The 23,430-nt window shown below is 19.7% G+C and overlaps 9 protein-coding genes across 21 annotated transcripts; 5 read left to right on the forward strand and 4 right to left on the reverse strand.

Annotated features, from left to right (window-relative positions):
- Positions 1–11: 11 nt before the first annotated feature.
- twy (fas-binding factor 1 twitchy) lies at positions 12–5,408 on the forward strand. 2 transcript variants are annotated; one of them, XM_086911919.1, is made up of 13 exons: positions 12–154; positions 293–476; positions 700–1,325; positions 1,709–2,191; positions 2,270–2,478; positions 2,559–2,721; positions 3,033–3,324; positions 3,466–3,698; positions 3,803–3,943; positions 4,050–4,214; positions 4,290–4,447; positions 4,617–4,746; positions 4,822–5,408. In XM_086911919.1, exons 2-13 carry the CDS (start codon positions 293–295, stop codon positions 4,903–4,905), a joined length of 2,868 nt encoding a protein of 955 aa, XP_086768045.1. In that variant the 5' UTR covers positions 12–154; the 3' UTR covers positions 4,906–5,408. The 2 variants fall into 2 exon arrangements, with proteins under 2 accessions (XP_086768045.1, XP_086768044.1); XM_086911918.1 differs by lacking the exon at positions 12–154 and having other exon boundaries at positions 287–476.
- On the reverse strand, positions 559–6,541 carry LOC100864646 (uncharacterized). 2 transcript variants are annotated; one of them, XR_015293290.1, is made up of 6 exons: positions 5,994–6,305; positions 5,786–5,918; positions 5,434–5,554; positions 5,238–5,355; positions 5,021–5,098; positions 559–1,137 (listed from the first exon to the last, which is right to left on the reverse strand). XR_015293290.1 is itself a non-coding variant. In XM_003695578.4 (5 exons), the coding sequence occupies exons 1-5, from the start codon at positions 6,124–6,126 to the stop codon at positions 5,079–5,081; spliced, it is 525 nt and encodes a 174-aa protein (XP_003695626.2). In that variant the 5' UTR covers positions 6,127–6,541; the 3' UTR covers positions 4,741–5,078. The 2 variants fall into 2 exon arrangements, 1 of the variants encoding a protein (XP_003695626.2); XM_003695578.4 differs by lacking the exon at positions 559–1,137 and having other exon boundaries at positions 4,741–5,098; positions 5,994–6,541.
- EMC8-9 (ER membrane protein complex subunit 8/9) lies at positions 6,055–7,741 on the forward strand. The gene is made up of 5 exons (XM_003695458.4): positions 6,055–6,553; positions 6,919–6,995; positions 7,070–7,139; positions 7,207–7,301; positions 7,400–7,741. The coding sequence occupies exons 1-5, from the start codon at positions 6,344–6,346 to the stop codon at positions 7,569–7,571; spliced, it is 624 nt and encodes a 207-aa protein (XP_003695506.1). The 5' UTR covers positions 6,055–6,343; the 3' UTR covers positions 7,572–7,741.
- LOC100864884 (DNA primase large subunit) lies at positions 7,170–11,612 on the reverse strand. 9 transcript variants are annotated; one of them, XM_086911931.1, is made up of 8 exons: positions 11,065–11,151; positions 10,150–10,299; positions 9,742–10,073; positions 9,403–9,630; positions 9,180–9,317; positions 8,634–9,012; positions 8,132–8,290; positions 7,170–7,955 (listed from the first exon to the last, which is right to left on the reverse strand). In XM_086911931.1, exons 2-8 carry the CDS (start codon positions 10,295–10,297, stop codon positions 7,942–7,944), a joined length of 1,398 nt encoding a protein of 465 aa, XP_086768057.1. In that variant the 5' UTR covers positions 10,298–10,299; positions 11,065–11,151; the 3' UTR covers positions 7,170–7,941. The 9 variants fall into 9 exon arrangements, with proteins under 9 accessions (XP_086768057.1, XP_086768055.1, XP_086768056.1 ...); XM_086911929.1 differs by lacking the exon at positions 11,065–11,151 and adding an exon at positions 10,771–10,972; XM_086911930.1 differs by lacking the exon at positions 11,065–11,151 and adding an exon at positions 10,801–10,933.
- Positions 10,816–11,946, forward strand: LOC100869835 (nuclear receptor 2C2-associated protein). The gene is made up of 3 exons (XM_003695467.4): positions 10,816–11,008; positions 11,434–11,524; positions 11,612–11,946. The coding sequence occupies exons 1-3, from the start codon at positions 10,947–10,949 to the stop codon at positions 11,888–11,890; spliced, it is 432 nt and encodes a 143-aa protein (XP_003695515.3). The 5' UTR covers positions 10,816–10,946; the 3' UTR covers positions 11,891–11,946.
- Positions 11,947–12,686: 740 nt separating this feature from the next.
- On the reverse strand, positions 12,687–17,714 carry LOC100867330 (Sterol regulatory element binding protein). Of its 2 annotated transcripts, XM_086911917.1 has the most exons (9): positions 17,597–17,714; positions 17,431–17,523; positions 16,381–16,971; positions 16,073–16,304; positions 15,570–15,958; positions 14,575–15,507; positions 14,136–14,443; positions 13,425–13,580; positions 12,687–13,356 (listed from the first exon to the last, which is right to left on the reverse strand). In XM_086911917.1, the coding sequence occupies exons 3-9, from the start codon at positions 16,877–16,879 to the stop codon at positions 13,003–13,005; spliced, it is 2,871 nt and encodes a 956-aa protein (XP_086768043.1). In that variant the 5' UTR covers positions 16,880–16,971; positions 17,431–17,523; positions 17,597–17,714; the 3' UTR covers positions 12,687–13,002. The 2 variants fall into 2 exon arrangements, with proteins under 2 accessions (XP_086768043.1, XP_003695493.2); XM_003695445.4 differs by having other exon boundaries at positions 17,431–17,691.
- On the forward strand, positions 17,715–20,275 carry Las (lipoyl synthase, mitochondrial). Of its 2 annotated transcripts, none has more exons than XM_003695454.4 (7): positions 17,715–17,960; positions 18,301–18,369; positions 18,446–18,751; positions 19,012–19,168; positions 19,255–19,312; positions 19,412–19,567; positions 19,640–20,275. In XM_003695454.4, the coding sequence occupies exons 2-7, from the start codon at positions 18,307–18,309 to the stop codon at positions 19,998–20,000; spliced, it is 1,101 nt and encodes a 366-aa protein (XP_003695502.1). In that variant the 5' UTR covers positions 17,715–17,960; positions 18,301–18,306; the 3' UTR covers positions 20,001–20,275. The 2 variants fall into 2 exon arrangements, with proteins under 2 accessions (XP_003695502.1, XP_012344668.1); XM_012489214.3 differs by having other exon boundaries at positions 17,741–17,960; positions 18,449–18,751.
- Prosalpha6 (Proteasome alpha6 subunit) lies at positions 19,987–22,164 on the reverse strand. Its single transcript, XM_003695456.4, has 5 exons — positions 21,819–22,164; positions 21,260–21,510; positions 20,981–21,140; positions 20,584–20,793; positions 19,987–20,496 (listed from the first exon to the last, which is right to left on the reverse strand). Exons 1-5 carry the CDS (start codon positions 21,819–21,821, stop codon positions 20,287–20,289), a joined length of 834 nt encoding a protein of 277 aa, XP_003695504.1. The 5' UTR covers positions 21,822–22,164; the 3' UTR covers positions 19,987–20,286.
- Positions 22,016–23,251, forward strand: RpL21 (ribosomal protein L21). Its single transcript, XM_003695471.4, has 2 exons — positions 22,016–22,261; positions 22,621–23,251. Exon 2 carries the CDS (start codon positions 22,643–22,645, stop codon positions 23,120–23,122), a length of 480 nt encoding a protein of 159 aa, XP_003695519.1. The 5' UTR covers positions 22,016–22,261; positions 22,621–22,642; the 3' UTR covers positions 23,123–23,251.
- Positions 23,252–23,430: the final 179 nt, after the last annotated feature.

Genomic DNA, 23,430 nt, shown 5'->3' on the forward strand with positions numbered 1-23,430 from the left:
TTAAGAAACAAATAAGGCTAATGACTTACCCAATAAACATTAAACCTTTAAAGCCCAAACAAGAGACGATTATTTTGCAGCTAGTGATTTACAATAAAAAAATACAGTAAAAAATAAATATAAAAATTTAAGTAATTTAGTTACTTTTTTTAAGGTATCAATATTTTTATTTAATAAAGAAATAAAAATAATTAAAATATATAGAAAAAATTTATTGTAGAATATTAGTTTCTATACTATAATTATATACTATAATTATTTATATAGTTTTTATTTAATTTATTATATGCAGATGGTTGATCATAATAAAACTTTAAATGCAAATTTAAATGATATTACAAAAACATTAGAAGATATGGAGAGTTTAGATATGGAATTATTTAATGATTCATTTAAAAAATTAAAAACTACAAATGCTCTTAAAGATTCTAATATACAATCTGATGGAGAAATAAAAAAAAAAGTTATATTTAAAGGTGCTTTATACACTTAACATACAAACAACATAAACTGGTGATTTATTTTTAATTATGATTTGTTATTAAAGAATTTAAAAAATTTAGATTTAAAATTTTTTGTATTTAATTTTTTATAATTTTACAAAAAATATATTTTTATATAGATATAATTAAATAATTATAATAATAGATTAAGTAATTACATTTTAGATAATTATTTGAGAATTTTCTTAATATATAGATTCTAATGAAGATGATTTATTAACTGGTTTATTATCTGATGAAGAAACTTCTGCAAAAGAAAGTAAGAGTTTATTTGCATCTAGTAGCAAAAGCAGTTTAATGGAAGATATTTTCAAGATCAAAAATCCAATTACATCTACAACGAGTATTAAATCAAATGGATTAGAATTGCATTTAGAGCAAGAAGAAACCAATCAATTATTTTCACAGAAATTAAATAGTTATTCACCTTCCAAAAGTAATTTTATTATATCACAAAATGAATCATTTAAGGAAAAAAATATACAGAAATTGAAAACTATATCTAAAAATGAAGATATTTTAATGAATTTAAATGATAAATCTGATATAATAGATAAAGCAAAGAGATTATCTTTAAGAGAGCATTCATTTGAAAATCAATCCCATTCACCAAATGTTGTGGATTCCATTATTCCTAAAAGTAATAAAAAAACAGAATTAGAACAATCTATAAATATACAAGAATCAAAATTAGATGCTACTGATTTATCAACTAAATTCTTTGCAAAAGAATCTCGTAGAGGTAGAAGAAATACAAAAATTATAAATGACCCTCTTGGTTTGTTATCTGTTGATTTATTATCAAATCAAAATCTTGAATTGGTAATTATATTTCATTTATAATATAAATAATTAAATATATCAGAAAAATTAAATATTTTATATTTGTGTAAAATTTAGTATAAAATATAATTTAGATAATAGTATTAAGATTTAGATAAGATATAATTAGATAATTAATTAAGTAAATATTAAAAATAAAAATTAAGGTAATAAAATAAAATTTATTTTTATTTAAAATTTATTATATATTATTTTATTATTAATTTATTTATATTATATTATATTATATTATTATATATTATATTATATTATATTATTTATATTATAATATTAATAATGATAATTATTATGTTTATAATTGTAACGTTAATTAAGGAAAAACGAATATTTCCAATTTTAAATATATTTTTTTAATTTTTAAGATGACAAATGGGAATGTTTCAACCAAAAATTCTGTTATACAAAATATGAAAACAGAAAAAGATTTACCAGAATGGTTAGGTGGCCCAAAAAAATTAGCAACAAATGAAAAAATAACTAAAATTGATAAAACAATTACTTCTAAACAAAACATTGAAATTCAAAATACAAACAGTGCAGTAGATTCAAAAAAATCTGGTGCAAGTGATTTAGAAGGTGCATCTATTTTTCCAGTCTTGTTTGGTACACAATTACATCAAGAAAATGCATTTATAAATATGCAACAACAAGAACATGAATTAAGAACAGCAACAATATTTTCTTTACAAAATGAACAATTAAATAAAATAACAAATGCACAACATTCTGCATTACATAATCAGGAGAAGCAATTTAATGCACTTTTAAAATTACAATTTGAAAGACAAACTTTATTGGAGAAACAAATAAAAATTCAACAAGAACGAATTAATCAATATATTAATGTAAAATTTTTCAAATATAATATATTTATATAGAAGTATGTAATAAAAAAATAAATAAAATTTTGTTTATTTTTTAAGGTATTAATGACACAGTCTGTATCAATACCAAATACTACAATTTATAAATTGGATTTAGACGAAGAAGAAAAGAAATTTATAAATGAAATTAGAGAAATGAAAGATAGAATAAAAAAATTAGAAGAAGAAAAATCAAAATTGGAAAATAAATTATCCTATATAAATAAAAAATATGATAGCGAATTGTCATTTCAAGCAGAATTTTATGAGTATATTTTTTACATATTATTACAATATTTTTATTAAACTATTTTTAAAGTAGAATAAAATAAAATAATTTAATTTTTAGAAGACAAATTTCATTTTTAAGAGAAGTAATAACAAAATTAGAAGGAAGAATTAAAAAAGAAATAGAATATTTAGAAGCAGATTATATAACAAAATTCGAAAAATTAAAAGATGAAAAATTACAAATAGAAAATGAATACAAAGAAAAAATTCACAATTTAAAGGTTAAATATTTTGTGTTATGTAGATATATTTTGTAATAATATATATATAAATTATTATTATATTTATTTATCTGTAAATGTAGATATATAAAAAATATACATAATAATAATTTTATTTTAATTTTTTGAATAGTTTTACTATTTTAAATAATAAATTTCTTATTTTGTGATTTTGTTAGTAATTTTTAAAGTGCTTTGTTATTTACTCTATAAAATTTAATCTATAATTAATAATTATAAATACATTTATATTTTTAACATAAATTTTTATAAATAAAAAAGATTTTATAATTATAATATATTTTAATTAGAATGAACATGCTCAACATATAGAAGATCTTTGCAAACTACATTCTGAAAACATAAAACTTTTACAAAAACAATATAATAATGTAATAGAAAACATATCTAAAGCTAAGCAGATAGAAGATCAAATGATACAAGCTATGACGACTCGAACAACTGATATAGAAAATATATTACAAAAGGCTAATATTATTATTCAGGATATAATAGAGAATAAAAAAAAATTAGAAATTAAACATAAAGAAATAATGGAATCTCATGAAAATACTTTAAAACTACAGGAAGACGACATAAAAGGTATATTTAAATAATAATATATAATATTACTAAAAAAGAATATAACAAATAATTTTTTAATTATTTTATAAATATCTATTTATATTTTATAGTCTATAAATTATAAATTAAAGAATTATTTTTATTGGTTAATATTTATAGCACAGAGGCTTGAATTAAAACATCAAAATAATGTCTTAGAAGAACATCGTAATAAATTTATAGAAACAACGGAGAAACTCGACATTCGTCTTACAAGTCTTATAACTGAACTTCAAAAACAAAGTACATTATGTATTCAGGCAGAAGAAACACTTGAGAAAAAAACAACAAATCTTTTAAGAGAAAGAGAATTATTTGAAGAAAAAATGAAATGGGAACGTGATTATATGCAGGTATAGTTAAATTATATTTTGAATTAAAATTAAAATTGTTATATAATTTAAAATTATATAATATGGAAATATTGCATAATAAATATTTATATTTATTTGATTAGACATTGAAGGAATCTTGGATGAAAGAACAAGAGAGACAATTAAAATTACTTGCAGAAGAAAAAGAAATAATAACAATTGAAAAAGCAGAATTACAAATTTCAAATAAATTACAAAACAATAGTGAAATTGGTAAAATAGAGGTATAAACAATTATATATACAGAATTATATATACAAGTATTCTAAAAAGAAATGATACATAATTATTTAGAAAATATACAAAACTTATATTTTAATCATTATATAGTTGGAAACTGCTGTTAAAACTGCACAAGAAGCAACTATATCTGCTAATCGAGATAAATTAAAATGGCAAGAAAAAATTAATGAACTCAATATTCATAAGCAAATTTTACAAGATAAGGAGAATTTACTTATTTTACGTGCCAAAGAACTTGAATATCTTACACAAGTAATATTTTAAAATAATTATTGTATTATTAATTCTTTCAATTCCTAAATCAATTATTATTTAAATATTTTATAGTCTGCTTTAATTAAAAAAGAAGAAGGAATGAAAGCTTTAAAAAATGCAAAACACTTAGAAAATCAAAATAAACAAAAATTTAATCAATTACAATTACAAATTCAAGCATTAATGGAAAAAGAAAAAAAAATTGCAACTGAAAAATACAACGTTACAAAGTAAATATTATAATATAATTATTTATTTATATAATATTTATATATATTATTTATATTATTTATATATTATATATTTATATATACTAACAATAGTTTTTCAAAAGTATACAATACTTTAATTTGTTCTTATTTAAATTTTTTATTATTATTATACATATCTATTTTAAAGGGATAGAATTAAAGAAGTTTCATCAATTTATGAAACTGAAAAACCAGAAAGAGATCTGAATATTTCACATAATTTTCAAAATGATATACCATTTTCTGAATCAAAATCTGAAATCACTACAGAATTAATGGTAAGAAAATAATTTATTTACAAAAATATTTTTACATGTATAATATTATTCATTTAAAATATTTTTTTGTTGCAGAATATTGTAGATCCAAACTTAATTATGTTAAAATTAAATCTTAATGATGAGTTTAATGCTACTGATAAATATATAAACTTCTAAATAAACATTTAAAAGATATTTTGAAAATAATTCACAAAAGATTTTAATGATTGCTGAAAATATTTCTTAAATCTAGCATTAATATTTAAAAATAAAATTAGATAAAAATGATTACCTTATCAATAAATAATAATAAAATATAATTTTCTTATTTAAAATAGGACAATGTTTGTTTAGATTTTAATATCTTCATCTATAAATAAATAATGTTATTGCAGTTAAATTATTCTTAAATTTAAAATTCTTTCTCATATAATATATCTTATATAATGTAATAATTTAAATATTTGTAAAATAATTATTAAATAATGTCTTATGTTGAACAAACTTACCATCATTAATTAAACAATATTCTTGCAATATTTCTGTATTTTTTTGCAATGTTTTTATATCTGAAATTAAGGACTTTACTTTACAAAGTTCATTTCCTATGCTTTTTGTACAAAATGTCTGAAAAAAAAATATATATATATATATAATAAAATAAATTTAAATAATTTTTATTTTGTTTTAATAATATGAACTTACAATATCATGAAGCATATTCATAGAATTAATATTATTTTTATCAATATTGTCAAAATTTTTAAATATATCTTGTAATTTATTTATAAAATTAATTCCTTCAGATAAAAACATTATTGCTTGCCTAAAAAAATTAAACTATTTTAATAAACAGTTTAAAAAATACTTTTTAATATTATTATTAATATTAATATTAATATTATTAATATTAATATTATTTTAATATTATTATTAATATTAATATTATTTTAATATTATTATTAATATTAATATTATTTTAATATTATTATTAATATTAATATTATTTTAATATTATTATTAATAATATTAAAAAATATTTTTAAATTATTAATACCGATGATAATCATGAGAAACTGGTAATCCTGATATATTCTCTGCATTACAAATTAATTTATATATTGAATGTTTATGCATTGTTAAACTTTGAAGATTTTTAATAATACTTTCTTTATAATTATTCCGTTCATCTGTATAATAAATATATGATTAAATTTTAATTTTATGAAATTAATAATAATTTTTTTTAATGCAAAAATAAAAACCTTTTATAGTTTGTAATGTATTTATCAAATTACTGTATTCAGTAATTTGCTTCTTTTCTTCAATTGCGAATTGTTCTTCACGAATAGTTCTCCTTTCGTGTAAAAGATTGATAACTTTTTCAATACTATCCATTTTAAATTATTTTAAAAGATAAAAACAAGATATAAACAAAAGTATACAATACGTAACTTTAAAAAATATTTCTATGCTTATTACCAACTTGATAAATGAATCATCACATGTTAAATGTAATCAATGATCAGATCTTGTATCTAAATTCTTAAAGTAGGCTAAACTTATATAGTATATATACTTGAAGTAGATTATAGTAGTATTTATTATAAAAAAAATGGCAGATATTTCATTTTCTAGTCGTGCATATTGTAAGATTATTTTACATGCAGCTAAGTATCCACACTGTGCAATAAATGGTTTATTATTAGCCAAACAAAGTAATAAAAATGATGGTAAATTCATTGAATTACATATTGAAGATGTAATTCCACTTTTTCATATTTGTCTTCATGTTTCGCCTATGGCAGAAATTGCTTTAACCATGGTAAATATTTGATATGTAATGAATTCAGAAACTTAATAAATTTTGTAAAATTTTATTAATATCATTTTTTATAGTAATAAGTCATACAAATATAATTTATAAGTTATATTTTACATATTAAATAATATGATTTTATTACAGAAAGTATTTAAAACTCTTTCCTTTTTTATTTGTAATTTTTAACCTATAAAAATATACTAAATATATGAATTTATAAAAACATTTTTATTTATACCAATCTATAACATCATTTTCTTACGTAATTGTAAGAAATTATTGAATTATTGGAAATTTTAATTATGAAATTATATAGTTATTTAAATTTTCTAATATAAACATATTTAAATAATTAAAAATATTTTCAGGTTGATCAATATGCTATTAGTAAAGGTTTAGTACTAGCAGGTTATTATCTAGCAAATGAAAACATAAATGATTTAAGGTATTTTATTCTTTATTTAGAATTTTTGACAATTTTTTATTATTGATCTTAATTATAAAAATTTAAAAATGTAGTACAGATAAACCTGCTCATAAAATAGCGGATAAAATAGCAGAGAATTATGGTAATACTTTACTTGTTGTGGTAAGTGTTTTAATAAATTAAATCAAAATATCAGATCAAAATTTTTATATTATTTTCACATTATTAGGTGGATAATAAAGAAATTACACTTGCTATGAATTCAAATCCTTTGAGAGTGTCACAATTTATAGATGGCAAATGGAAACTTAAAGATATAACAGAGTAATTAATTTAATATATCATTTATTTTTTTAAATGCTTATTGCTCATTTTTTAATATGCTTATTGTTCATATTGACAAATTGCATTGATTTTTGCAGTATATTATATGATAAAGGAGTTACACATACAGATGTATTATATTCCTTACTTAAAGCAGAAGAATATAGAAATCTTATAGATTTTGATAATCATCTTGATGATATTTCTCTTAATTGGCAAAATCAAAAACTTAATAAAATCATAGAAGAAGTTATGGAAAAATATAAATAAAAATATTGAATTTATAAAAATAATTTATGAATATTTTCAAATGCATTTAGGAATATTTAATGTAAATAAATTAATAAATAAGAATATGCATTTTAATTTATTAATGTAAAATGATTTAGAATAGTAAATTGAAATTAAATAAATAATAAAAATAAGATAAGAATAAAAAATTATATTCAATATAACCATCAATATTATTACAAAAATAATACTTTCCAACTGCATTTTCAGATTTAAATTATAAAATAATTATTTAATTTTTTATAAGTATTTGTTAAAGTAATAAATAAATAAAAATAATTAAAAATATTTTCCATTGTTATATCTTATGAAAAGATTTTAATTTTGAAACTTGTTAAAATTATATTTTTTAATCTTCCATATCTAAAAAAATTAATTAAACAATAATGAATATTGAATATTCATATGTATAATTATATTATAAAAAAAAAATAACTAATTTCTTTACTGTTCATTTTTTTTTTGAATCATTACTAACTATTATAATTATATAATATATACAAAATATTATAGTAATAAAATTTTAAGAAGAAATTTACCTGAAAATACATTTTCAAAATGTTTATAACTAGAATTAAAATATATATTTGGATGCTTAAAGGTATTATCTATAATACAATTGTGTATAATTTCATAATAAGTTTTGCATGCTTCAAGATAAGATTTTTTTTTTACATGTTGAATTATTGATTCTATATCTAAAAGAAATTTAATTTTTTAAAAATAAATAAAATATATTAATAAATTATTTTCTATAACTTGAAAGAATTGATTTCATCTTTTTGATGCATATATTAAAATTCTATTATACAAATTTATAAAAATTATAATATTAGAATTAATTACATTTAATAATAATTTGTTAAATACATGATACATTAATTCAATATGAAAGAATTGAATATATTATATTTATAATAATAATAATATTATATTTAATAAATATATTATTATTAAATATTTAATTCTAAATTTTAAAATCATTTTTTCATATTTCTATAAGTTTTACTTTTTAATATAATATAATATATTATTATTTACCTAAATGAATTAATCCATAATTTGAAAGTGTTTGTTTCAGTAGATCAAATGTCATACATTTAAATGGACAACCATGATTATCTCGTAAACCAACATTAGAATTAAATATCTTAAAACAATGAAACGGTTCATAATCTGCACGTTTTCCTTCCTGTCCATATAAAAATCGTATGCCATATTTATATTGTTTTTCAAAAGTTCTTTCATCAATTTTTTTTGTAAATTCATCTTTCCAAAATTGTATTGCATCATGTAATTTAAGACCTATTCCTTTAAGAAACAAGCCATATTGAACTCTACCACCATTTGTAAGATGATGATTTTTTTGTAATGCTTCATGAAGTAATCTCATGCATAATGGAAATGATTTTTGTGATAGCTTAAAAAAAATATTAAAATAAAATTGATATATGATAAAATGATTAATTAATAAAATCATTTTCTTATTTTTTATTAATTTTATTTTAATAATAAACTTAAGTTGTTAATATTTTAAAATAGAATAACTATAAATATTTTAAAAATAATATTTATAATTAAACATACCTCATCTAACTCATCAATAGATATATATTTATATCTGTTATGTTCAAGATATGGTTTATTAATATAATTTTGAAGTATATTAAATATTTTTGTTATTCTTTCATCACCATAAATATTTGATACTGTTGTCCTTGAATACTAAAAAAAAAAAAAAATATATAATATCTCAAAAAATAATATATATTTTTTAAGTATATTTAAATATAAATTCTTATATATTTACAGCAAAACCTTCATTTAATCTTTTTTTAAATTCAGAAAAAATTATCCAATAAACTTTTGTTTCTGGTACGTAAGCAATTCCATTTTTCAAAAATACTTGTCGTTTTGCAACCAGATTTGTTACATTAGTAAAATATACTTTATAAAAATTTATAATATTAATATTTTCATTGACAAAACAAAACATTTCTAAGTCTTTTTTAATTTTTTGTTTTTCCTGTTCAGAAACCTAAATAAATATATTAGCAATTGTAAATAAAAAATATATTCTAATTATAATAAAAATTATAATAGAATATTATATAATCAATTACATATAATTATTATATTTTATACTAACAGAAGGAAATTGAATTCCATTAATATAATTAAAGAGTTTTATATCTTTTTTATTCAAAAAAGAAAGTCTCCATTTAAATAATTTTACTTCTTGTTTAAAAAACCATTGCCTTTTCTTATGTTCTAAAGAAAATGCTGATCTCAAAATAAAATGTGATATAGAATCATTTTTTCTTAGAAGCTGTTTTTTACTTTGTGAAATTTCATAATTAGACATATTTATAAGTTTTGCAAACTTAATTAAATCATTTTTTTCCAATTCTTTAATTAAAGCAATACGACATTGCCTCACTTCATAATATTGTTTTGATATTTTGTTTACTAATTCTAAAACTACAAAACAAAATTTGATTTTATTTCTAAATATAAATATTAATTATTTATTAAAAAGTATTATTACAATAATTACCCTTTAATCTATCAATACACCATTGATATAATTCTTCTAATTTAATATATCCAGATGGAGGTATAATATACATTTGCAAATCATGCAAATATATATAATTAGGAATTTGTTTAATTTTCATACTAGGTTGAAATGTAATGCATTCCATACCTGTGAAAAATTATAATGATAAAATAATAATTATATATCATGAAATAATTTAATAACCAACTTTACATTATTTAATTTTTTATATAAAACATCATTTATTCCATTAGTATGAAATTAATAATGTGAAAAAAAAATTAATTTGTATTCATATAAGTATTCATATTTTATTTATATTATATATACATATTTTATCATTTTATTTCATAATCAATATTCATCAATTTATTTATGATATCTCAGTTCATCTTTAATAAATTGTAAAAATTCAATATCAAAATTCATTATCAAAATATTATTGAAATAAACAATTTTATATAAAATTATTATAATATAAATAAAAGAATTAATTAATTTTCAGCACAAATATTTAAAAAACATCTTTATAAATATTAAAAACATTACTACTATTTAAAATAGTTTTTAAGATATTTATTTTATACAATTAAATTATTATGTATTATTATTAATTACTTAATAATATTAATTAGTTAATTAATTAACTTTTAATCTATCTATAATTTTATTGTATAATATTTAATATAAAGAAATATTATTGAAAATTTAAGAAAATAATTTTTATTGCACGACGATAACATAACGATACGTAACAATGTGATTAGTATAATTTTAATACGAGGTTAAATTATATGTCAAACATTTTTTGTCTTATTATGACTTCTTTATTACAACAATATAAATTTGAATGTCGGTAAGTTATTTAAAATATTATTTAAAATAAATATAAATATATATAATTTGCATTACAATTATGGAAATATAATTTTTTTATGAAATTCTAGTAGTAAAAATTAAGCTTCGATACTTATAAGATATAATTAACAACAATTGAACATTTAATATTGAAAATATTATTAAATATATATAATTATTTAATAATATAATATATATAAATATTTATATAAATAATTATATTATTTAATTATTAAAAATAAAATTGATATATTTATAGTATTTGAAATATTTTAAAATTACATAAGAATGATTAAGAATTAATATTATTTATTATATTATTTAATATTAATATTATTTATATATCTATATATTATTTTATGTAATAGTATTTATATTATTTAATGTAATTATTTAGTTTATATGTGTTTATTATGTGTTTAGAGTTAGTTCAGTTTTAAATAAAAATAATCAATCTTATGGGAAAAATTATATGTTTGATAATTGTCCTGAAACATGTTGGAATTCCAATTCGGTAAGAAAATCTTTTTTTTATTTTTGACACATAATATTAATTAATAAAAATATATTTATTATTATTACGTATACATATATATTACAGGGAACTCCACAGTGGATAATTATTCATTTTGAACAAGAATGTGAAGTAAGTTCATTTGAAATTGAATTTCAAGGTGGATTTGTTGGCAAAGATTGTCATTTAGAAGTTGGTGATAAAGAAACTAAATTTTATGAATCATTTTATCCAGAGGATAAAAATACAATTCAAATGTTTAATTTGAAAAATTCAATCAAAGCAAAAACATTTAAATTTATATTTAATGAAAGTACAGATTTTTTTGGCAGAATAATCATATATAAACTATCTTTATATTCATAACATATTTATAATATGTAAATTTTATTATGTTTTAAATAAAATATAATTAAATATTATTTATTTATATTCTAATAAGAAAATAATAATAATAAAAATATATAATAATATAAGCAGAACAAATAAACAAAATAAAAAATAAGGAAACATGAAATAGAAAAAAAATTTATTTCATTTATTTTTTTAAAATTATATAATATATATAAATTATATATATTATATAATTTATATTTTATATTTAAAAACAGTTTATATATTTAATTAATAAATATTAAAAAAATTAAATTGTATAATTTTTAAGTTATAATGGATTTAAAATATTAAGTTTAAAGTTCAGTGCCATTATAATGTTTTTATCTTCAAATTTTCAAAATGTTATTAACTATAAAAGATTACATTATAAAAAAATATATAAAAGAATACATTATAAAAAAATTTTTTTAGCTATTTCATAGAAAAAAATCAATATACAATCTTAAAATAATAAAAAAATTGAAGATTTTTATTTTGAAATATATTAAAAATATAATTTATAAATTTCAATACCATTATGTTAGACATATAAATATGTAGTAATGATAAATGAATTAAATAAGATATGATTATATAAATTATGTTAAGTAACATATTAAAACAAATTATTTTCAATCACAATTATTAATAAAAAGATATAAAATATATTATTAATAAAAAAAAATTAAATTAATGTCCATTCAATTTAAGTTCTTAAAATTTCTCTTTATCTGATATGCTGTATAATATGTATTATATATGTATTATGATCGCAAATAACGAAAAATTTTGTGGGATGAATAGGAATAAGAAGATTACTTCTTTTTTTTATTCAACAATATACAATGCTATATGACTTTATTTATAGATATTTATAAATAATATTTTCGATTAATATGCCTATTTTTAACACGTATTAAAATTCATTAAAATCAACTAATTACATTTGCATTTTTGTAGAAGATTTTTTGTTAACCATCTTATTTGTTTTAATGAAATAATAAGAAAATGAAATCATGTTAAATCTGCAATTTCTTTTTAAATTTTTATTGCTTATATGGAATAAAACAAATTCAGATAAAAAAGTATTTTTATTTAATATATCAATTAGCAGAAATAGCTGATCCGAGTTGTCTCATTAATTTATAACATTCTTGAAGTCTTTTTCTATCACCTACTCTTTCCAAAGTTTTTGCAGCTTCTGCAAGCATACCTGCACGTTCTCCAGGAGTGGCTAGTAATAGTGAAGGTAAATGTCGACATGCTAAACATAAAGCTACTGCGTGTTCTTTTTCTCCAGTATATTGATCTTGTGAACGATCTTTACCACAAATAATTGAAGAACGTGAATTTCTATGATGCAAGCTACGATCTAATAATATTTGAGTTTTTACTGGTGTTGCTCCTGCCATTATACGTACTGTAGCTTCATAAAGAAATACTCTTGCTAAGGTAGACTAAAAAATAAACAACATTGATTAAAGATGATGAATATTTTTAATAAAAAGAAAAAAAAAAAACTTACTGGAATATGTTGACATAATTGTCTTAAACAAGCTAAATCCCGTTGAAAACCTCTAAGAGATATATTTGTAGTTAATTTTTCTAAATCACTATCTAATTCTTGCCAAAGTGTAGTTCTCATTTCAAGTAACCAGTCACAAATCCACAATTGAGTAAGCTAAAAAAATCAAAACCAATAAAAAAATTATTAACGTTAACTTAAAAAAAATATATAAATTTTATTTACTATCATATATTTATTACTATATGGTGTTGAAATCTGCCACAAGAGTTGCACTGTAGAAGTATTGCATAGTTATATTTCATGCAATGCAACTACAATGCACAGTTGTAACAGGTAAGTAATTAAATAAATATTACATACAAACTATTATTACTAAATATTTTAATAATGATATTAGATAATTTTATATGAATTAGTGTACTTCATATCAATTGTTGATTTATATGATTTATTATTTATTTATTAAAAATATTTTTTATTTTTTATAAAAATGAAATATTTATTTTAAAAAAAATATAATTATAAAAACTAACTTAAAGAATAAAATTATAAACTTAAAATTAAATATTTTTACTTTTATATTCAAATTATGTTAATTCATAATTTTTAATTTTTTAATTATTATATTTAATTGTATTTAATAAGAGTTGAATAGTGATATTGAATATTGATATTATATCTAATGGATATAATATCTAAATATCTTACCAAAACATTTTGTGAAGACTGTTGTTTGCAATTGTAATAAACCAAGCATTGTTCAAGTAATATTCCTGCTTGATCAATAAAATGCATAGAAGTTGATTTAATAGTAGCTTTTGCAGCTTGCAAAGTATTGAAAACAATATATGGTAGTGGACTAACACTATTATTATTATTGCAAAGTTGATAATTTTTTTCATAAGGAAATTTGCTTTCAACGATGCTCCATGCTTGAGAATCATCTTCCTTTAATCTCCAACATGCTGCTACATACATAACTGCCCCCCACCATAATCCAATTTCATCTTCACAATCTAAAATATTAATTGACAAAATTGTTCGTTCATTAAAAAAAAAAAAAAATATATATATAGATTTAATTATATATATTCAATATAAACTCATTAAAAAAAATTTTATTATATTTAATTTTACTAATTCTTACGTGTAATTGTAACTTTGTCAGTACACAAAAATCCAGTATATACTCCAGCAGAAGCCATAATAGTTTGTCCATATTCTAATATTGAAGATAAATGAGTATCTCCAACAGTGCCAGTTAAAATACGTAAACATTGTCCAATTAAATAATTTCTATATGCACGTGAAGCATATGATAGAGGATCAGCTTTACTAGTTTGAGATGTAAATTCATTATCTGGTTGTTCTCCATATTGCCATTTTTGAAATGCTAAAAATTTTGCACCTTCATCGCTCATTATCCATTTTAATTTTGATGGAACTGTACACGATGATAATAATGTACGTGCTTTGCCTAAATAATATTTATGAATAAATGGAAAAAGTGATTGTTTGAAACATAATGCAACATTAGTATATATTTCTGCCAATAATGATTTTGGAATAGTTTCACCAATTGTTTCTGCATAATTCACTGCAGAAAGAGCGAGATATAAAGTTCCATTTTTTGATCCTTCTGATAAATGTAAGCATAGCATATGCTGATAAATAATAGCTATCTCCATAGCTGATATTTCTGCCTGTTGTCGTATGGTTTTTTCTGAAAACCATTTATGAATATGTAAAATCCATTTCCCAATCCATAATTTATGAAGAAGTTGCCTTATAATTTGCCACATAGTTGCAAGCCAAGCTTCTGTACGAGATGACGGATATGGACGACCTAAGTATTGTAAACATTGATGTAAATCTCGATATGCTTGACTATATTCGTTTTTTGATATATTAAATTCTGCTTGGCGTCTCCATCTATGAAGTTCAAGAAATATTTTACTATCAGAAGGTAATACTGGATCACCATATAATAATAATCTACAAAGTCCGCCAATCAAAAGTATAGTATTTGTTAGCCATAATAATAAATTACTCCATACTGGATTTTCAAAATCTGATTGATCTAAAAAAGATTAATAATTATTATTATTACTATTATTATTATTATTATTACAATATTTATACCTTGATAATTAAGAATGGTACGACCATCCAATTTTGTATTTATATAATCAGAATTAAATCTTCCAATGTTATTTATTACAAAACCTAAAGGATTAAATGCTAAAAAAAGAAGCATAAATCCACAGAGTGTAAGCCTGGTATGATCTCTCATGCTTTGATTGAGAACAGATGTTGCATCAACATTTTGTAATACATCTGGATCATCTTTTATAGAAGATGGAGATGGGGGAGATAATGGTGCTGGTGCTGGAGATAAAGATGGTTCACTTGAATCTGATCTAGGTGGTGTAAGTTCACCGCAAACTAATAAATCACGTAAATTTTGTCTTTGAGCTAATTTTAATGACATATTTTCTTGTTTTAATCTTGCATTAGAATTTTGGAGAAATCTAGAATTTTATTAAATTTTTAGAAATCTAAAATTGTTTAATAAATGTTTTTTTAATATAATATACATGTAAAAAAAATTAAATATATATAATATATTTAATATTATAATATACCTAATATAATCAATAGTTTTTCTTAAAATTGCTGATTTATTTAATTTAGCATCTACTCCCACAATGATATTTTTCAATTCAATAATTTTATCATTAATTGATGTTCTATAACGTCGTTCTATAGCATTATGTGCACTACGTTTTACTTCTTTTACTCTTGGTACACTTATATGTGTATTTGTGCTCAAACGATTAATTTGTACTTTATCAGTATCTAATACGACTGGAATACCTAAATAAATAAATGAAATATGAATTTAAATAAAAATAAAAAACCTGATAATATATCAATAAATTATAATTTTTACCAGCAGTTAAAACTGTTCCATTAGCAGTATTTACTAATGTATGTATTTGATGTGGTACAGAAGCTGAATTAACAGCTTGTGATCCTCTAGAATAAACAACTGATTCTGATTTTATAAGCTTAGCTGGTAGAAGTAATTGTCTTTGTTGTGTCATTGGTGCTATTGTTACAACAGGTGATTGGACACTAAAATTCATATTTTGTGGAATAGCATATTGTGAACTAAATACTGTGGGTGCTGGTGTGACAGATATTCTCTGTGCTCTATTCTGTACAGGTATTATATCTTGCAATTGTGGTTGTTGTTGTTTTTGTTGTTGAGGTTGTTGAGAAACACAAGAAATTTGTTGTGTATTTTCTGTTACTGTTGGAGTTAATATTACATTTCCATTTGATACAGGTTTTATAATATTTGGATTTTCAAAATTATGAAATTCTTTAAAATCCTTTAATTCTTTATTATTATTAAAGTTTAAAAAATCCAATCCTTCCGTATCCATGCCCAAAGGCTCTTCCAATTGTGATAATAATGCATCATCACTAAATAAATTTTCATTTTTCAATAATTCACTTTCACAGTTTGTAAGAAGTTCTATAACATTAAAAAAAAGAAAAATAAAAATGGAATTAATAAATATAAAAACAAAATTACATATAGTAATAATTGTTGTATTTTATTATATATTTCAAATTTTTAATGTAATAACATGGATATAAGATGTTAAAAATTTTTTAATTTAATTTTAAAAAAATATTGAATTAGATAATGAAAAGTAAAACTATTTTAATAAATAAACTGTTAATATTGTTTTAATAAATATTGTTAATATTATTTTAATAAATAAATTTAGATATATATATATATATATATATATACACATATATACATATATACATATTAAAAAAGTAAAAGAAAATTATATGAAATCTAAGATGAAACAAATGAAATATACAAAAAAATACAATAAAAAAATAAGAAATTATCATTTCATTATGTTTATTAAAAACAAAATAATACAATTTAATTTGATAAATATTGCATGTTACATACCATCAATACCAGTTACTTCATTTAAATTGAAGCTATCATTTGATTGAAAATTAGAAAAATCATTTTCTTGTGTTGTAGACCATCCTCCAGGATCTGCCATTATAATGTATTGTTTGTCAAATATTTATTTTCATTAAATAAATGCAAAAATTAAAACAAAACGAACCACTAATATGTAAAACGTAATAACTAACAAATTACGAACGCTCACCCGACCTTTACCGCGTCCAATCATAAAAGCTCTAAAGATCGGATGATATTACGTCAATATGTGTTGCTAAACTAACAAAATTTATATATGATCGAATACATTTGGACGGGTTTTTATGAAAAAAATGATATTAATTTTATTAAATTTTACTATAAAATGCAATATGAAACATTTCTATATATACAATAATAGTAGTACAATAAGTTCTTTAAATTATTATTTATTATTATGTCATTAATTTTAAAAATAAAATAAGAAATATAATTTTAATAAAATTTGCAAATATTCTCAAACAAAAATTATAAATTTTATAAGTAATGTATGTAAATTAAACTTAAAAAAAATATAAATATGAAATTGTTTATTAAGATTTAATAATTTGATAGATGAATATTTAGTTATATTGTTTCTGTGCTAAAATCTTATATCTTAAATTTTTAATTATGTATAAGTACGTCATAAATAAATAATTTTTTAGATATTTAATATATTTTATATCTTAAAATTATCATAAAGAAAATTATCGTAATTCAAATACACAAATTACAAGTTACAAATTACAAAAGCTTGTTTTTTGTAATATTGTATAATAATATTTGATAATATTTTATGCTGAATTTTTTTTTTATTCTTAAGAGGTTATTTGAATATTCTTTTAGATAATCATGTTTCAAGCTTTTCATAAGTTAAGCACAAAAATATGTACTATTTGTAATTTTCATTCAACGGTACATATTTGTTAAATTATATCTAAAGATAAAACTTAGTATTCTTTATTATATATTAATTTTGTTTATATTAAAGCAGTTACATTACATCAAAAAAAAAATTTTTTCTCAAAAATTGAAAGATGGACCTGACTTAGAACATTTTATTGATAATACTTATAAACAATATGATGGAAAATTAAAATTAGAAAAGGGAGATAAATCCCGTTTAAGATTACCACCTTGGCTTAAAACAGAAATACCAATAGGTAAAAATTACAATAGAATAAAATCACAATTAAGACAATTACAATTAAGCACTGTATGTGAAGAAGCACGATGTCCTAATATTGGGGAGTGTTGGGGAGGTGGTACACATGGAACAGCAACGGCTACTATTATGGTTTGTATTATTAGTTCAAAATATCATTATTCTATATTTTTATTTCAAAATAATTAAAAATATGCTTTCTAATAATATTTAATATTAAAATTGAGAGTTAACAAATTATGTGAATGTATATATAAAATATTTTATTTTATATTATGTATATATTTAATTATATTCATTATATTTTTATTTAAATTATAATTTTTTGATATCTAAAAAAATTAATTAATTATATTATAAAAATATAATATATGAAAAATAATTTAATATAGTTAATGGGCGATACATGTACCCGTGGTTGTCGTTTCTGTTCTGTAAAAACATCACGTACACCATTACCCTTAAATCCAGAAGAACCAATAAATACAGCAATTGCAATAACAGATTGGGGTTTGGATTATGTTGTATTAACATCAGTAGACAGAGATGGTTAGATTTTTTTTCATTTTTAATTTGTGTATATATTAAAATTTTTGTGTTACATTAAAATTATATATATATATATATTGTAATAGATTTAAATGATGGTGGAGCTAATCATATTGCAGAAACAGTCAACGAAATTAAAAAAAGGTATAAAAAATCATTTCATTTTTATATTATTATAATTCATTACTTTACAATTACATATGAAATAAAGATTTCTTGTATGTATTTTATATATTTTTGTAGAACTAATATTTTAGTGGAATGTTTGGTACCAGATTTTAGAGGAGATAAAGATTGTATTGAAATAATTGTCAATTCTAATCTTGATGTGTTTGCACATAATATTGAAACTGTTGAACGTTTAACTCCATTTGTTAGAGATAGACGTGCTGAATATAGGTGAATTATATATATTCTATATTCATTTTTTTAATTAAAATTTATATACATACTATTTTATATATTGTTTAGGCAATCACTGAAGGTTCTAAAAATAGCAAAAAAATGTAATCCAGAATTAATTACAAAATCATCAATAATGTTAGGATTAGGTGAAACTGATGAAGAAATTGAACAAACAATGAAAAATTTAAGAGAGATTGGTGTAGATGCTTTAACACTTGGACAATATATGCAACCTACAAAAAGACATTTAAAAGTTATTGAATATGTTACACCTGAAAAATTTAAGAAATGGGAAGATGTAGGAAATGAATTAGGATTTCTATATACTGCAAGTGGTCCATTAGTACGTTCATCATATAAAGCTGGAGAATTTTTTTTAACAAATATATTAAAAAAACGTAGAAATAAACAGGTTGAAAATCAATAAATATATTTTTTTTAATTATAATTATTGGAATTATTTATATGAATTTTATATTATATAATACAAAATTCATATATATTATAATACAAATTGTAAATTTATGCATTAAATTAATAGAAATACTTGTAATTATCATAAAATGTATTATATTAAAATTAACAAAATTTTCATAATCTATGATACTCTATTATTGTATTGAATATAATGGTAGGAAAAATACAAACATAAAATACAAATGTTCATTTTAAATGTATACAGAAAATATATTATAAAATATATTACATTATTTTTAATCTGTATCCATTGCAACTGTAACTTGTGGGTCTTGTGGATTTTCATCAGAAGATGGAGGTTGTGGAGGTTTAGAATCTTGTTCTACATCTGGTTCAGTAGGTTTATTACGTTTATCATCTTCAATTTGAGATAAATAAACAGAAATTTCATCTTCATCAAATATTTTGAAATCTGTACCTTTTCCTACTATTGCAATAGACACATTCTGTAATGCAATAATTATTCTTATTATATTTATCTTTTTATATTAATTTATTTAATATATTATGATATAAAAAATTACATTTATTACCTTCACTGATAAATCAACCTCATTTGGCAATGTATCTCTTAATGCACAAAGGCCATGTTTTATCAATTCATCAAGATCACATGATAGAAGTTCATTAAGATGTTTTTCTAAATATGTACGAGCACTTTGAGAACGTGCACCAATAGCCATTGCTTTACAATCAAAATAATTTGATGAAGGACATGTTTGGTAAATATGTGGTCCTTGATCCTTTAAAAAAAATTTATAATATTTATATATTTAATATACAAATTAATAATATTTAATATATAAATATTATATTATATTTATTTTTATATAATATTATAATATTATATTTAAATAATAATATTTAATTATATTTAATATTTTAGTTTATTCTTCAATAAATAATATTTAATATTTCATAACTACTTACATCATATCCAGCAATAAGTAAACCTACGCCATATGGTCTTCTATCATATCTTTGAGTACATGTTTGTAATTTATTTCCCAAAGATGCAAGTAAACGACTCACAGGTAATAGATCATCATGAGAATATTTATAATTTAAACATTCAGTTCTCATATATCGGCTATAGATAAATAAATAAAATTTTTAATTATAATTTATTAAAGATTTTGCAATAACTGTATTTTTAACAAGATTAATATAAAAAAATCAATATTTTGTCATTGTCAATATACAATATACCTTAACATTCTAGCATCAGCTGTTAAACCTGAAATAGAAATTCCCATATGTTTATCTATAGGAAAAATTTTTTTCTGATGAGCAGATAATTCTGAAGAAGCTCTTTTGAGTGCAATAAGGACTGCATGAGTCTTATTTTTAAGTCCTACAGTGGCTGATCCTAATTTTACAGCTTCCATTGCATATTCTACTTGATGTAAACGTCCTTGTGGACTCCAAACTGTAACATCACTGTCATATTGATTACGAAACTGAAAAATATATAAAATAATTTATAATCAATAATAAATTTCTTTAAATTAAATAATTAAATAATAAGTTAATAAGTTAAATAATCTATTAATTATAATAATATAATATATTTTTAAAGTAAAAAAAATATATTAACATATATCATATATTTTATAATACATATTATTATTATTTTATAAATTTATTTTATAATTAACTTTATTTTATAAAATAGTTATATTTTATAAATTTTTTGTAAATATTATAATAATAAAGTAATATATTTTATTATTATATTTAATCATAAAAAATTATATAAAATACAAACCATTTTTGAATATTATATAATTATAATATAATATAAAATATTATTTATTATTTAAATTATTAATTTAGTTAACATGTAATGTAAAATTGCAAAATATTTATCACTAATATGAATTTTCAGAAAACAACTGTCATGCAGCGGTATTATGATTGAATAAATGTTAGAGAGGAAACTTCCTTCATATTATAGTTTATTTTATCTAAAAAATTTTAGTAGTATTAATGTTTATTTTTTAAAATAAATTAAGAAAAATTTATAAAATGTTTATTAATATATTTAAATATTATATAATATTTAATAATTATAATAAAAAAAATTTATATAATCAAAAATCGATGTACCTAAATATCGATTATTATCGATTTTAATATAACTGTTATTTACCGATCTTAAATTCTCTTCTTCATAGACGTGAGTGGTTACGCTTGCCTATTGTAAATTTGGTAATATTATACAAAATTTTTTAATTATATTTAATTTGGCATTTTATTTTTTTATACTATCAAAATTTATAAAAATTATATTTGTTATATTCAAATTTTTTTTTCTTAAAAAAAAAATTTTATCCTGAATTATTTTTACAACAGAACGCACGTGACAATATTTGCGCATATGTTAACGAAATATATTTCAAATTTTAATGAAAATATTTTAATTAATCATTAAATTTGTTAAAATTTAATACTAATCGTATAATTACATAACTTTATACATAAACATATTTTTATTTTATTAAGATATAATTTTAATCAAAAGTATCTTTACAAGAATTATAATTAAGTTTAATTGAATTATATTACAGACAGAATAATTAAGAAGTTAATATGACGAATTCAAAGGGATATCGTCGTGGAACAAGGGATTTATTTTCCCGAAAATTCCGTAAACATGGAACAATTCCATTATCCACGTATATGAAAGTATATAAAGTAGGTGATATAGTTGATATCAAAGGTAATGGAGCAGTGCAAAAGGGAATGCCTTATAAAGTTTATCATGGAAAAACTGGACGTGTATTCAATGTAACTCCCCATGCTCTTGGTGTCATTGTTAATAAAAGAGTACGTGGACGAATTATTGCAAAAAGAATAAATGTTCGTATTGAACATTTGACTCATTCTAAATGTAGAGAAGATTTTTTGAAACGAGTAAAAGAAAATGAAAGACTCAGAAAAGAAGCAAAGGAAAAAAACATTAAAGTACAGTTGAAAAGACAGCCTGCTGAACCAATGCCTGCACATATTGTATCAGGACGTGAAAATCCTATTTCACTTGCACCTATACCTTATGAATTTATTGCTTAAAACTTAAATAAATATGTTATGAAAAAATTAATGTTATTTTTTGAAAGCATACTGCACATTTTCTATAAGTTTTGAATATAATTTTGAAAATATAATAATTAAAATAATCTATATTATATATAAAATAAATATTTTATATAGAATATATAATATATATATATATATATATATACATATATATATATATATAGAAAATATATTTTCTATTTATATATGTAGAATTTGCTATTATTTCTAATTAGAGTAAAAGATATTTTATAAATTATATTTTTATTGAATTTAAAATGAATAATTTTTACATAACTCAA

This window comes from Apis florea, unplaced genomic scaffold (assembly GCF_048593485.1).
Source record: "Apis florea isolate Af1SG1 unplaced genomic scaffold, ASM4859348v1 contig_3367_pilon, whole genome shotgun sequence".
In the NCBI taxonomy this organism is placed as follows: domain Eukaryota; kingdom Metazoa; phylum Arthropoda; class Insecta; order Hymenoptera; family Apidae; genus Apis; species Apis florea.